The 12424-nt window shown below is 42.1% G+C and overlaps 1 protein-coding gene across 2 annotated transcripts; it reads left to right on the forward strand.

Moving 5' to 3' along the window:
• Nucleotides 1–215: 215 nt before the first annotated feature.
• On the forward strand, nucleotides 216–2587 carry LOC103434832 (WAT1-related protein At2g39510-like). Of its 2 annotated transcripts, XM_008373195.4 has the most exons (7): nucleotides 216–547; nucleotides 658–720; nucleotides 866–982; nucleotides 1074–1311; nucleotides 1550–1711; nucleotides 1795–1946; nucleotides 2271–2587. In XM_008373195.4, exons 1-7 carry the CDS (start codon nucleotides 348–350, stop codon nucleotides 2389–2391), a joined length of 1053 nt encoding a protein of 350 aa, XP_008371417.1. In that variant the 5' UTR covers nucleotides 216–347; the 3' UTR covers nucleotides 2392–2587. The 2 variants fall into 2 exon arrangements, with proteins under 2 accessions (XP_008371417.1, XP_070680970.1); XM_070824869.1 differs by lacking the exon at nucleotides 1550–1711.
• Nucleotides 2588–12424: the final 9837 nt, after the last annotated feature.

The raw sequence follows: 12424 nt of genomic DNA on the forward strand, positions 1-12424 counted from the left end.
AGGTACTACTGGTTTTGATGCTTAATTTGGTGAAAAGGGTTCTCTTCACATAATGTTACTATTGTTGAGAGTTGTCCCACATTGGTGAGGGACAAGGTTTGTTATGTGCTTATATGGTCTTGGGCTACTCCCTATATGTGCCAATTGGTTTTATGGTGGAACCTCAATTTCATCAACTATTTCAGTTCACCTTAGTGGAGTCCCTAGAATATTCAAGATTGAGACGCACATAATTTACTAAGCCTATAAGTAATTGCAGCTTCTTCTCTATTTTTTCTCATCACCGATCATCAGCCACTAGCTAACTTTTCACATCAGACGCTTTTTAGTTTTAGAACAAGCTCAACATGTCTAAGGGGTCCATGGCTGAGATGCTCAATCGGGCGATGCCGTTCATGGCTGTCACCTTCATGCAATTTGGGTACGCAGGGATGTCCATAATTTCAAAGTTTGCTCTAAACCATGGGATGAGCCCGCATGTCTTGGTAGTCTATCGGCATGCTGTGGCCACTGTTTTTATAGCTCCTTTTGCCGTTGTCTTCGATAGGTGCATCTCTCTGTCACCCTCCTGTTTGTCGTAATCTTTTTCTTTTTTTTTTTCGTTTGGCGTGTTGAGAGATGAAGAAAACTAATCCAATGAACTTGATTCTATTGCAGGAAAGTAAGGCCAAAGATGACCTTATCCATTTTCATCAAGATTGTGTTGCTTGGCCTATTAGAGTTAAGTACCGTGACTACTATGTCACACATTTTTCAGCTTACTAAGTTTGAATTTTTTTTTTAAATTAAAATAGTGCTGTTTTTCTCTTTAAACATATTGGAAAATCGAACTAAGTGAGTGATCTCTACTCTTAATTATTATTAGGCCGGTAATTGACCAGAACTTGTTCTATACCGGGATGAAGCTTACAACTGCAACTTTTGCATCTGCCATGTGCAATGTTCTTCCTGCTTTTGCATTCATAATGGCTTGGATTTTCAGGTGTATATATATATATTGTATTCATGAAAATGTGATAATTTTTTTTGCAAGGTTCATGAAAATGTGAATTTAAATTATTTACTTTGACTAGGCTTGAGAAGATTAACTTGAGAAGCCTGCATAGTCTGGCAAAGATATTGGGGACCATAGTTACTGTGGGAGGAGCGATGCTTATGACTCTAATCAATGGACCCATGTTGAATTTTCCGTGGACAAGAAGAAATATCCATCAAGAATCTACAGTTTCCACAGTTCATCAAGATCCCATAAAAGGAGCTATCATGATTGCGGCTGGATGTTTCTGTTGGGCTGGTTTCATGATTCTCCAAGTAAACCCCTAATATTTCATGCAACTTTTTATTTTTATTTTTTAAATGAACGGAAAGAGAATATTCAAACTTGAAACCTCTTCCGACATTAAAAAAAATATATTAGTAGACCGAGAGTTAGTTGGTACCGTTACTTGGGATAACATGCAAGTAACAACCCTAACCAGGTTCCCAGGTAGCTAGCTATATTAATACATAATTATCACCCTCATTGTCATACTATTTACGGCTTTTATAGGCGATTACTCTAAATTCATACCCCGCTGAGCTAACCCTAGCAACTTGGATATGCTTGGCGGGCACGGTTCAAGGAACTGCGGTGGCCCTAGCTTTCGAATGGAATAACCCCATAGTTTGGTCCATACACTTTGATTTTAAGCTTTTAGCTGCTGTTTACAGTGTAAGAATTTCTCAATCCCAAATTTTCTGGTTAAAAATCTTCTTTGTATACTAGTGTATATATTTACAGATGTTTTGATGCAGGGAATAATCTGTTCAGGGATCGCTTATTACATTCAGGGAGTGGTAATGAAGGAAAGAGGACCTGTTTTTGTGACTGCTTTTAGTCCTCTAAGCATGATTATTGTAGCCATTATGAGCTCCTTAATATTAGCTGAGATCATGTACTTGGGAAGGTAAATTTGCATCAACCTCTCTTATCTACTAAATGCAGGAACGTGCTCCTTGGATTTATTTAGCTTCTAAAAAAAATACCGAAAATGAAAATGGAGATATGTACAAATGGAACTGTGTTAAACTTCCTAAAAAAAATAGTATCAAGGGACGCTAAATATACAATAATTAAGCAATATATAAATCACAGCTTAATGCTCATTGTCTGGTTATTAGCCCATCCAGTTCTATATTTTGATTTAAAGTTTGTAATTTTATTTATGTGCATATGTTTCGGAAAAAAAATGCAAACAAGGGCTAACAAGGGATATTTTTTATTTTTGCAGAGTAATTGGAGCAATGGTCATTGTGATTGGCCTCTATATGGTTCTATGGGGAAAAAGCAAGGATCAACTTCCATCTGAATCAGAAAAAGATGATAACATGGAATTGGCTACAAATGTTTAACAAAAGCTACATTCGTGGACAGGACACTGACTTCAGATATTTGTGTTGATGTCACTAATAAGAAGCTTATATATTTATCTGAAGGAGGAAGAGCAAAATATATAATAATTACTTGCAATTTACATTTTCAATCTGCAACAAATTCCATGCAAAAAGTTAATTAAGTATATGAGTAAATTACAATTTGCCCTCTCAAGTTTGGGTGCATTGCAACCTCATTCATCATCTTCAACATTACAATATTATACATAAACTTCTGATTTCATGCAATTTTATACATCCGTTAAAAACTCGGTTAAGTTAACCATTAAGTGATGACGTGTCAAATATAAGATCCACATTTTTTATGACGTTTGTCGATGCAAATTTCCGTCGTCTTCAGTCTTGACGAAAATGCACCTGCAAAACAATCAACACCTTTGATCAAAGACCTAAGCCTCACGCACCCACGAGGTGGGGGGGGGGGGGTTAGGTCAATGAATCTCCGATGCTTAAGTTAGTTTCTCTAAGAGAGTAAAGTGTTTAGGAGTTTTTTAGGGTTGCAAAAGCTCTCAAAATTTGGTAGAATATGGGGTATTTATAGGGCTAGGGCCGGCCATGTAGTGTTTAAGGAAGAGATATTCTCTAATTATTCCAAGATATTTAGTAGGAGATAATAGGGTAATAATCCTTAATTGATTTAAATTAGGATTACTTACTTGATTGTAGTCAATATTCAATTAGGAATGCATTAAAGATAGGATTTGGGTAATTAATCCTTATCTTTAATTCTTTGCCAATGGCAGGTGAGTTGTGGGTAGTTGTCTTCAATTGTTAAGTCCTCCAGGGATGTGAGCTGGGTGTGGGAGCATCTGAGAAGCCTGCCCATTTATTGAGGGCAATCTTGTCTTTCTTGAATAAAAGTTCATGTGTCGCCTCTAAAATTTTTGGGATTATTTTAGGCTCCACAAATGCCCCCACACCTACCATGCTGCACTCAGGAAAATGATTGTAGGTGTAGGAATCCCAAGCTGCTTAGGCTTGCATAATTGTTTCCCAATTTGAACCTAATCTTCTTTCTTGATTTGGAGATAGACTTCTTCTAGGAAAAGGAAAATAATTGCCCCCTATACCTATTTAATTCTGCCTTAAGCAGGGATTAAATAATTTTAGAGAACAATCATTATTCCAACAAGGAAGAGAAGCCATAGGAAATTTTTATTCCTCATCCCCTAGCATTCTTCCTTTCTTGCCCTTGCAAAGAGTCGTCTCTCGTTGTAATTCTTCTTCTCTGTGCCGCACCAAGGTAAGAAAAAAATTGAATCTTCTTCTTCTTGAATTTTTTAGGAGTCTTGGGGCTTGAAAAATTGGCTTGGTGGGTTCTATGGATGCATGAATGGCGTGGCAGGGAGGCCACGGCTACAGGTGGCGCGACAAGGGTGTTGGTCGGTGTGGGGAGACCAGCTCGGGCCGGGTCTCCATGGCTGATGGGCTGAAGCATGGGCAAGAGAGAAAGGAAGGAAAGGGTTCAGCATGGGCCGGCCTTCCTGCACACAGGACCTGGACCGTGAGGCCTAGGTTCCTTCTTGGGGCGCTCAACACGTGGAGGAGGAAAGATGGGTGGAGGCATGGGCCTCCCTTTCGTTAGGTCGAGCGGTCTTGGGGTCGCGCTGCTCCTTGCGCATATATATATACATGCATATGTCCTGTTTCTTATTCTTCTTCTTTTTTTTTTTTTGCAAGCTGTCTTCTAAATATTTTTTCTTCATGCTTTTTGCAGAAAGTTTGAGATGTCTTTTTCGGATCACAAAAGTGACGAATACCCCCCACCTTTGTACCATCAAGGTGGTTCTTCTGGCAAAGTGGGCTACTTCAAGCCTGTGCATGTCAAGATTGATTCCAACAAACTGTTTCAGGATTTTCTTGAGGTGTACAAGCATGCAATTCCATCTAGGGTCCGCGTCAAACGGGTGAAAGATGATAGCAGCCGTGAACCATACCGCGAGAGTGCCTCTACTAGGAGAAGGGCCATCAAATTCCATATGTATTACTTTGTGTTGGGATTCACCATTCCCATGCCGCATCTTTTTCAAGAGGTGATCTGCTACATGAAATGCGCGCCTGCTCAATGTTCCCCAAATGCAGTTCGTGCGATGGTGGGGTTCTCAAACTTGAGCAGGTTCTTTAACCTTAGCTTGACCATAAATGAGTTTTGGTACTGCTTTGAGATCGGCCACAAGAAAGGCGTGGGGCAGCTAAGGTCTTACTATAAGTTACTTGATGCTTTTAGCAAATGCGATCATGAGTGGGCAAGAGATACCTTAGAGGTGAGCGAAGAGTGGGAGTCTGACTCTTTTCCTCAGCTGCGTGTTCCGACTACCTTTATCAGTGGTAAGTGAACTGCTTCATTCTTGTCTCGCTTGAATTTTACGTTGAGTTGCTTCATGACTTCAATTTATTGATCGTCTTCCTTGCTTTTGCGTAGATTCAGAGTTTGGCACAACCCCCAGGACCTCAGCAGATATGAAGAAAGTGCACATCGCCTTAGGCATTCCTGCTGAGTACCATGAATGGCGTTGGCTGCTCAGCCATCTTCGTTGAGAAAAATGTGGCCTACCTCCGAGGGAAGAGATAAAGCGAATAAAGGATGAAGCGTTGGCTTGCTCGATCGTTGCTGTAGAGTCTACTGCCAATGGTGGTGGAAAGAAGAGGTCTTCCTCACCTGCTTGTGAGCATTCGATTGAGAAGAAACCAAAGACTTATTATGCTGCTCGTGGGAGCTCGTCTGTTGCTGAGAAGCTTGTCATTAATCTAACTTCCCCCAAAGGGGCAAAGATGACCATTGAGCCTGAGCCTGTGAAACTTGATGCTCTGAAGGTGACCGCATCCATTGCTGAGAGATTTACCCAGCGGAAGAGTTCGGTGGTGCCTCCGATGTCCGGATTTGTATCAAAACGTCTGTCGGGAGCTAAGTCTAAATCAGCTTCTGAGAGACTCGCTGCTATAAAAAGCGAGAAGGTGGGTTCTACTGCTAAGTTGGCACCTGGGCCTGCTCCTTCTTCTATCATGACTAACTCGTTTGCTGAGAAAGGGAAATCGGCTCGCATGGGTAATTGTGAGAGATCCACTTAGTCTGAGGTTGTAGAGTTTACCGAGGTTTGTGCGTTGCTGAAAGCTGGCCTGCTTAAGGATGTCGATGCATGCGCCAAGTTTGTTGACAGTTTTGGGAAAGTTGTCATTCACTTAGACTCCTTTGAGAAGTGTCAAGCCTACTCGATGAGGTTCTCCCTAATAGCTACAATGCATAAGACTTTGATCTTGGTAGCTGAGTCTATGCGCGTTGATCAGGATGCTGTGAAGTGTGCTAAATAGGCCAAGTGGCATTGGTGGCTCAGCTTCGTTCGGCTGTTGAAAAAATCAAGAAGCTCGAATCTGAACTCAACGTTTTAAATGGGTCTGATGTTTCTGCCCCTAATTCTTTGCAATTGGAGATTGCTTGTGAAGAGGCTGCCCATTTGAATGCTAGACTTAGTGCGACTCAAGCGATGTTGGAAGCTGCAGAGAAAGAAATCAGTCATGTTTCTCCGGTGGTCGATGACCTTGAGCATGTCAATTCAGAGCTACAATCTTCTTGTTTTGTCAAGGACGAGGAGCTTATCTTCATGCATGTTGAAGTGTCTCGTCTCAAGGAGATTGCTAGTAAGCTTGAGTCCAAGGAGATGAATCTGCAATATGCATTGTCTGCTAGCGAGAACCTGAAGAATGAACTGGATGAGCTGCAGGGTGCTCATATTGGGCTTGCTAAAGAGAATGTGCAGCTAAAGAATGAGAAAGTTGGTCGCAAAATGGAGCTTGCTTCTTGTCATGCCGATTTCTACAAGTTTGGCTATGTAGATCATCTTCAGGGTAGGCCATCGAATTATGAGTTTTTCGAGAAGGACTTCGAGACTTTCTCCATTTCTCCAGTTGATCTGCTTAACTTCTCGTTTGAGGCTGCCTTTGGTGGAGCTGCTGAGGGTCAGGCAGTCCATGCAGAAGTGGCTGAGGATGAGCTGATGGAAGCTTTAGCTGCTGGGAGCGGTGCGGCTGCTGAAGGCATAGCAGTCGAGGAACCAGTGGTTGTGCAAGCTGCCAAGGAGTAGTCTTTTTGCTTAGACTTTGGAGTTTTTTTTCTTTTCCTGTTTGTTCTGCTTTGCTTGAACTTTGTTGGCCTTGGAACAGGTTTATCAATTTGCTACAAATTTAATAAACAACTTTCCTTGTTTTTGCTTCATCCTTCCATTTCGCCATGTCTTTTGTGAAACTTTACCATAGGACGGGCGGCTAGGTGAGCTGCTTCAACGAAGCAGTTGATCCCACTTCGTCACTTAGGTCTTAGTTTCAGCTTTGGGGCTTCGGGAGCCTTGCCTGCTTGAGGCTTTTTGCAAAACTTTTTCGTAGGATTGGCAGTTGAGTGGGCTACTCCGATGGAGCAGTTGACTCAGTGGTCACTTTAGGCTTTATTTTTGGCTTTGTGTAGCTTCATAAGCTTTAGCCCTTCTAGGGCGTATTGTGAGATTTTTGACTTATGGAGCTGCTAACTGAACTCATGCTTTTCGTAGGAAGTAGAAGAGGTCTGTGTGGCTCCTATAGTCGTGACACTCGACTTTATGGCTTATTGAGCTTTGGCCTTCCTGGGGCGCGTTCCAAGATTTTTTACTTATAGAGCTATCGACCGGACTCATGTCTCTCGTAGGAAGCAAAGGAGGTCCGCGTAACTGTTATAGCCGTGACACTCGACCTTGTGGCTTCTTGAGCTTTGGCCCTCTAGGGGCAAGTTGCGAGATTTTTTACTTATAGAGCCGTCGGCTGGACTCGTGTCTCTCGTAGGAAGAAAATGAAGTCCGCGTAGCTGCTATAGTTGTGACACTCGACTTTGTCCCAGCAAAACTTAAACCATAGACCGCCGGCCGAAAGTGCTGCTTGTAAGTAAACAGGTAACTCTGCGTGGTCATAACAGGTGTAAGTCTCAGCTTACGGGTTATCTTGGTCTTGTAGCCGTAAGGTCGTCGGCCAGGCGTCTTAATTACAGAAGCAGGCGACCCACGTAGAAATATGACGGGCTAAACTTCCGCGGTGGCTCCGTCTGCTCGATCTTGTTTGTAAAGGGTGACCTGCTTAGGTTAGCCACGTCTCTACAGAGGGCATCGTCGATCGTGTCAATAAGCTGGAATCCGCGAACTGCTCTGCTACGAGCCTTTGTACTTCCTTTTGGATTTATGCCTGGTGGGGGCAGTAGAGCCTCCAACTGCCCCCGGTGTTGACATGCCGGTCCATGTTACTCTTCGACTCGTTCTGCTCGTCTGTGTAGCGATTGCGGTGCACGTGTCTCTCCTTATACTGCTCTTTGTCGTTTTGGGCGAGGGCTGCTAGTGGAACTTGAGCTAGACTACTCACATGTTTTTTTCTTGGCGTTATGCAGCTGCCTACTCCGTTACCTAATATGAGGATCTTCTTGCAGCCTAGCCTTGTGTGGACGTTTCGTCTGGAATGTCATGAGTGCTTGTCGGAGTGTGGACCCAACCTTGAATGCACACTGACTCATGAGCCAAGTCGAGAATGAACGTTTCTCTGCGTATCTAGGCAGGAGAATACGTTTCCCCGAGGGCCCAAACAAGAGTGCACACTACCTGAACACATAGTTTGTGGTGGGTTGAGCAACTCTTTGCTGGGACGTCGTTGGAATAAGTCACGTTCTTCCGCCCTTGTCCTACTTCGGGACACCTCGTTTGGGGCACGCTGCATCTTAATACGCTCGAGGAATTGGTTCACCAAGGTGGTCTGATGCGCGAGGGCATTCGTCAAATTTGCGACTTTGTGTGGCAGGTGGTGCTCACCATTTGGATTGGAAGAGCTTGGATAAAGGGCGTTTGTATGTGTGGTGGAAGTATAGTGGACTGCGGGTACAAAGCTTGAGCCCAAAGCAGGTAGTCCTGTAAAAAAGTAAGGTGTAAGTAACCCTGAATCGATCGCGTGACCTGTGGTCGGAATCTGGATCACTAGAGGTGGCCTCGGAATGGATTGGGTTACTGGCTGGATCGTTGGAGCGAGTCGCGGGGCGCGTTGGACTGGCACTTGCTTGCCTTGGATCTGCATGATCGTGGGCCCTTATGGCCGTTGAGCTGCCACATCTTGGCCTGCTGGCTGAATGGCTTGGGCCCGTTGAGCTGCCTGGCTAGCAACAGCTGCCGAATTCTAGGCTCGAGTTCAGACCTGCTGTGTAACAAGGCCTGTTGCTGCATTGGGTTGGGCTTCCTGCCCAAGGCTTCCTGTGGCAACTGCCAAGTTCTGGGCCTCATGCCTAGGGTTTGGTGGGAGTGGTGTCGTGGCCTGGTGGCCTTGCCGTGGCTACTGGGTCACGGTGGTGATGGTGGTGGCGCGACTCCACGGCGGTGGGGCTCCTTTTGCCATCGCATTGAGCCTTAAAGATCTCCATCGTAGGGCTATGTCCTCGTCTCCACTCTCCAGTCCAAATCCTTCCACATATGGTGTTCCATTCATCGTAGTTTCTGAATTTCCTACCATTGTACCCTTTCTCCAGGGATTTATCAAGAAACTTTTCTAGGAAAAATTAATTGATACGAAGTGTGAGAAATTCAACATAACAGAAAATTCAAGAAACTAATGCGAGAGGCTTCTTCAAGTATTTTGAATCATCTCTCAATGAAAGCACCAATTTTGTCGATGCAAATTTCTGCCATCTTCAGTCTTGACGAAAATGCATCTGCAAAACAATCAACACCTTTGATCAAAGACCTAAGCCTCACGCGCCCACGAGGTGGGGGGTTAGGATCTCCGATGCCTAAGTTAGTTTCTCATAGAGAGTAAAGTATCTAGGGCTTTTTTAGGGTTGCAAAAGCTCTCAAAATTTGGTAGAATATGAGGTATTTATAAGGATAGGGCCAACCATATAGTGTTTAATGGAGAGATATTCTCTAATTATTCCCAAGATATTTAATATGAGATAATATCTTGAGATAATAGGGTAATAATCATTAATTGATTTAAATTAGAATTACTTACTTGATTGGAGTCAATATTCAATTAGGAATGCATTAAAGATAGGATTTAGGTAATTAATCCTTATCTTTAATTCCTTGCCAATGGCAGGTAAGCTATAAGAAGTTGTGTTCAGCTGCTACGTTCTTTAGGGATGTGAGCTGTGCGTAGAAACATCTGAGAAGTCTGCCCATTTATTAAAGGCAATCTTGTTTTTCTTGAATAAAAGTTCATGTGTCGCCTCTAGAATTTTTGATATTATTTTAGGCTCCACAGTGTTGATGAAACTTTCTTATTTGTAAAAAAAAAAATATTTAATTAATAATAAATCATTTTAAATATAAAACAAATTTAAAATGAAATAAAAAATATGCAAGGGCCCACATCTTCTTTCTCCCATCTTTTTCTTCAGCAACCTTCTTCCAATCCAATCTTCTTCTCCAGCCGATTCATTTTCCTCGGTTTAGATCTGGATTTACATCCTACCGCTCAACCCAGTCAATCTCCCACCCTCACCTGACGTTACTCAGCTTAGACTCCATTACAAAAACCGCAGGTCTGCTCCCACGCTTTCTCTCTCATAACTGAGATGTGCATTTCAATAAAAATTCAGAACTGGGTTTGTGTTCAATTCTCTAATTTCGTTGAAGTTTTGCCATTAAAAATTAGTGATATTTGTGTTTTTCTTCAACGGAAGGAGATGGAACTGTAATCGGTTCGTTTTGCGGAGAGAGCAGCAACGGAGTTTTTCGGTATCGGCAATTCCAAGGTTACGGGAAAGTACGAGTTTATATCATTAAGAATCAAAATTTGTCTTGAAATCATAAATATTAGTTTTTATAAACAATTTCAAATGTAACCAAAATTTCATACAAATGGGATTTGGATCCTTTCCTAAGTCAAGAAGTGTGGATCGTTAGATTTTCTTCTAATGGCTATAATTATTACAACTTTAAAAAGACCTATCTGTTTACAGCTGTTGGATTCCAACGGTCCACACTCCTTGATCAGTAAGATTCTCTTTTTGGGCTCAAGAAATGATCCAAATCCATATAAATATACTCCATGCCCTCAAAATTAAAACCTAATTACAACTAAAAGCCAACAGCCTTTTAAATCTTACTCATCGTTGTTCATTAGGAGGGGAGTGGCATAATTGCAGACATCGAACGTGACAAACACCATGAATACATGTCGGCTGTACTATTGTGAAAATGAAACGCATTTTAAGTATAACAATTGAAGTATAAGTTGGCTTTTTAGAATTAATAGGGAGCTATGGAAACAACCATTAGACTAAGCCAAAAGTGTGTGCCCCAAATCAAGATTTTAAATATATGTACGTAAATGTACACAAAATGCCACGAAACCGTGTACTGGAGATTTCCATCCAAACGAAGACTTAATGAATTCATTTTGAAAGTATGCAGAAGTTATATGTTATGAAATTTCTAGAATATTAATTAATTATTATACAAGAATATGCACTTCAGTTGTAGGTGTTCGTTAATGAATAAATAAATTAAACAATTTCATTGGCTGAATGTCTTTTCGTTCTGTCAACTTATTGGATTGGGCATCATACAATTCTCTAATATAAGGTGTTTCACAGTGTGTACGTGGGGTTCGTCTCTGCTTACAATAGGACTGACGATGGAAGAAATTGTTTCAAAGTTCTCTAGGAAGTTTGCTATTACCGAAGAGGAACAGGAAGTAATTGTGGTTGACAAACATGAGGTGGGATCGTTGAAATCATCAAAGGTGTTTTTGGTGGTTAAGGTGCTGGCCTCGAAACCAATTAACAAGGAAAGCTTTAAGAGACATATGCGGAATTTATGGTGCCCTAAGGCGCAGGTGCTGATTTTTGAACGCGAAGACGATCGTTTCGCATTCGGTTTCAACTTTCTTTCTAAGAGAAATACAATTATGAGGGGGGGGGATCCCTGGTTGTTTAATAAACAATTTCTGTTGGTCTTAGCGGAGGTAGATAATATGACCTATCCATCGAGGGTTCCGCTAGTTCATCAGGAATTTTGGATTCAAGTGAAGGGATTATTGTTCTGTTATATGACACGCCAGATGGGGAAGTTTTTGGGCAACCAATTGGGGGAGTATTACTCACTGACCAGAGTCGAAAGAAAGAACAGTTTGGAAGCATCTTAGAATTAGGGTCAGGCTGGATATTCGAAAACCCTTGAGACGGTACGTGGCATTGCAGCTAGAAGGTCTAACGTTGAATGTTAATATTCGATACGAAAAATTGCCGTTTACTTGTTTTTTATGTGGAATGATGGATCATGTGGAGGATCAGTGTGAAAAATATCATGGACCGTAGGATGATGACTATGCTAAGCCCTATGGGAGGTGGTTTCAAAATGATGTCTTAGGGAAGGATTACAGGAAGCATGTGGGGAAACGGTTTGGTTTGGGGCCTAAGGGGGGATAAACTATGTCAGTACCAATTGTGCAGGACATGGATGAGATTATGAAAGAAGATGAGGGACCTGAAGCGGCGATGGGTGCAAGGAATCAGATTGGTGCAGCCTTTGGAATATAGGTCCCGTGGAATAGGATTACGAAGGAATGTGGTTTAGAATTATGCTCGCAAGCTATAGTTGAAGGGAGGTAGATATATCATGATATTCATGATCTGAATGCCGACCTGATGGAGGAGACGGATAGTATGGTAATATTGCCATACATGGCACTAGTTGGTGAGACTGTGTTGAGCCTAAGTCAACCTTTGATGTTGTTTGGTACAGAGATAATGACGTCGAGTGCATGGCCACAGAATGAGGAGGGTAAGGATGTTGGAAAAACAAGCTATGATAACCAAAGTGAAACTACACTATCGCTGGGCTCTGATCCTTTTAACCTGGATCTATTCATTTTTGGAACTAGGAATGAGGATGGGAGAGAGATCCAGCAACTATTATGCCGTATTAAAGGAAAAATGAGGATGCATCGTAGTAAGATAGCTTTCCCCGAACTGGGGAAACAGGTGACTCAGGAAAAA

Source organism: Malus domestica, chromosome 07, assembly GCF_042453785.1.
Source record: "Malus domestica chromosome 07, GDT2T_hap1".
NCBI lineage: Eukaryota > Viridiplantae > Streptophyta > Magnoliopsida > Rosales > Rosaceae > Malus > Malus domestica.

What these genes read in the sequence shown, in the direction of transcription:
- LOC103434832 (XM_008373195.4), top strand. Translation starts at nt 348, where the DNA reads ATGTCTAAGGGGTCCATGGCTGAGATGCTCAATCGGGCGATGCCGTTC. An exon ending in TTTGCCGTTGTCTTCGATAG is followed by an intron (nt 548 to 657) that starts GTGCATCTCTCT and finishes ATTCTATTGCAG; the next exon opens with GAAAGTAAGGCCAAAGATGA. An exon ending in CTGGTTTCATGATTCTCCAA is followed by an intron (nt 1,312 to 1,549) that starts GTAAACCCCTAA and finishes CGGCTTTTATAG; the next exon opens with GCGATTACTCTAAATTCATA.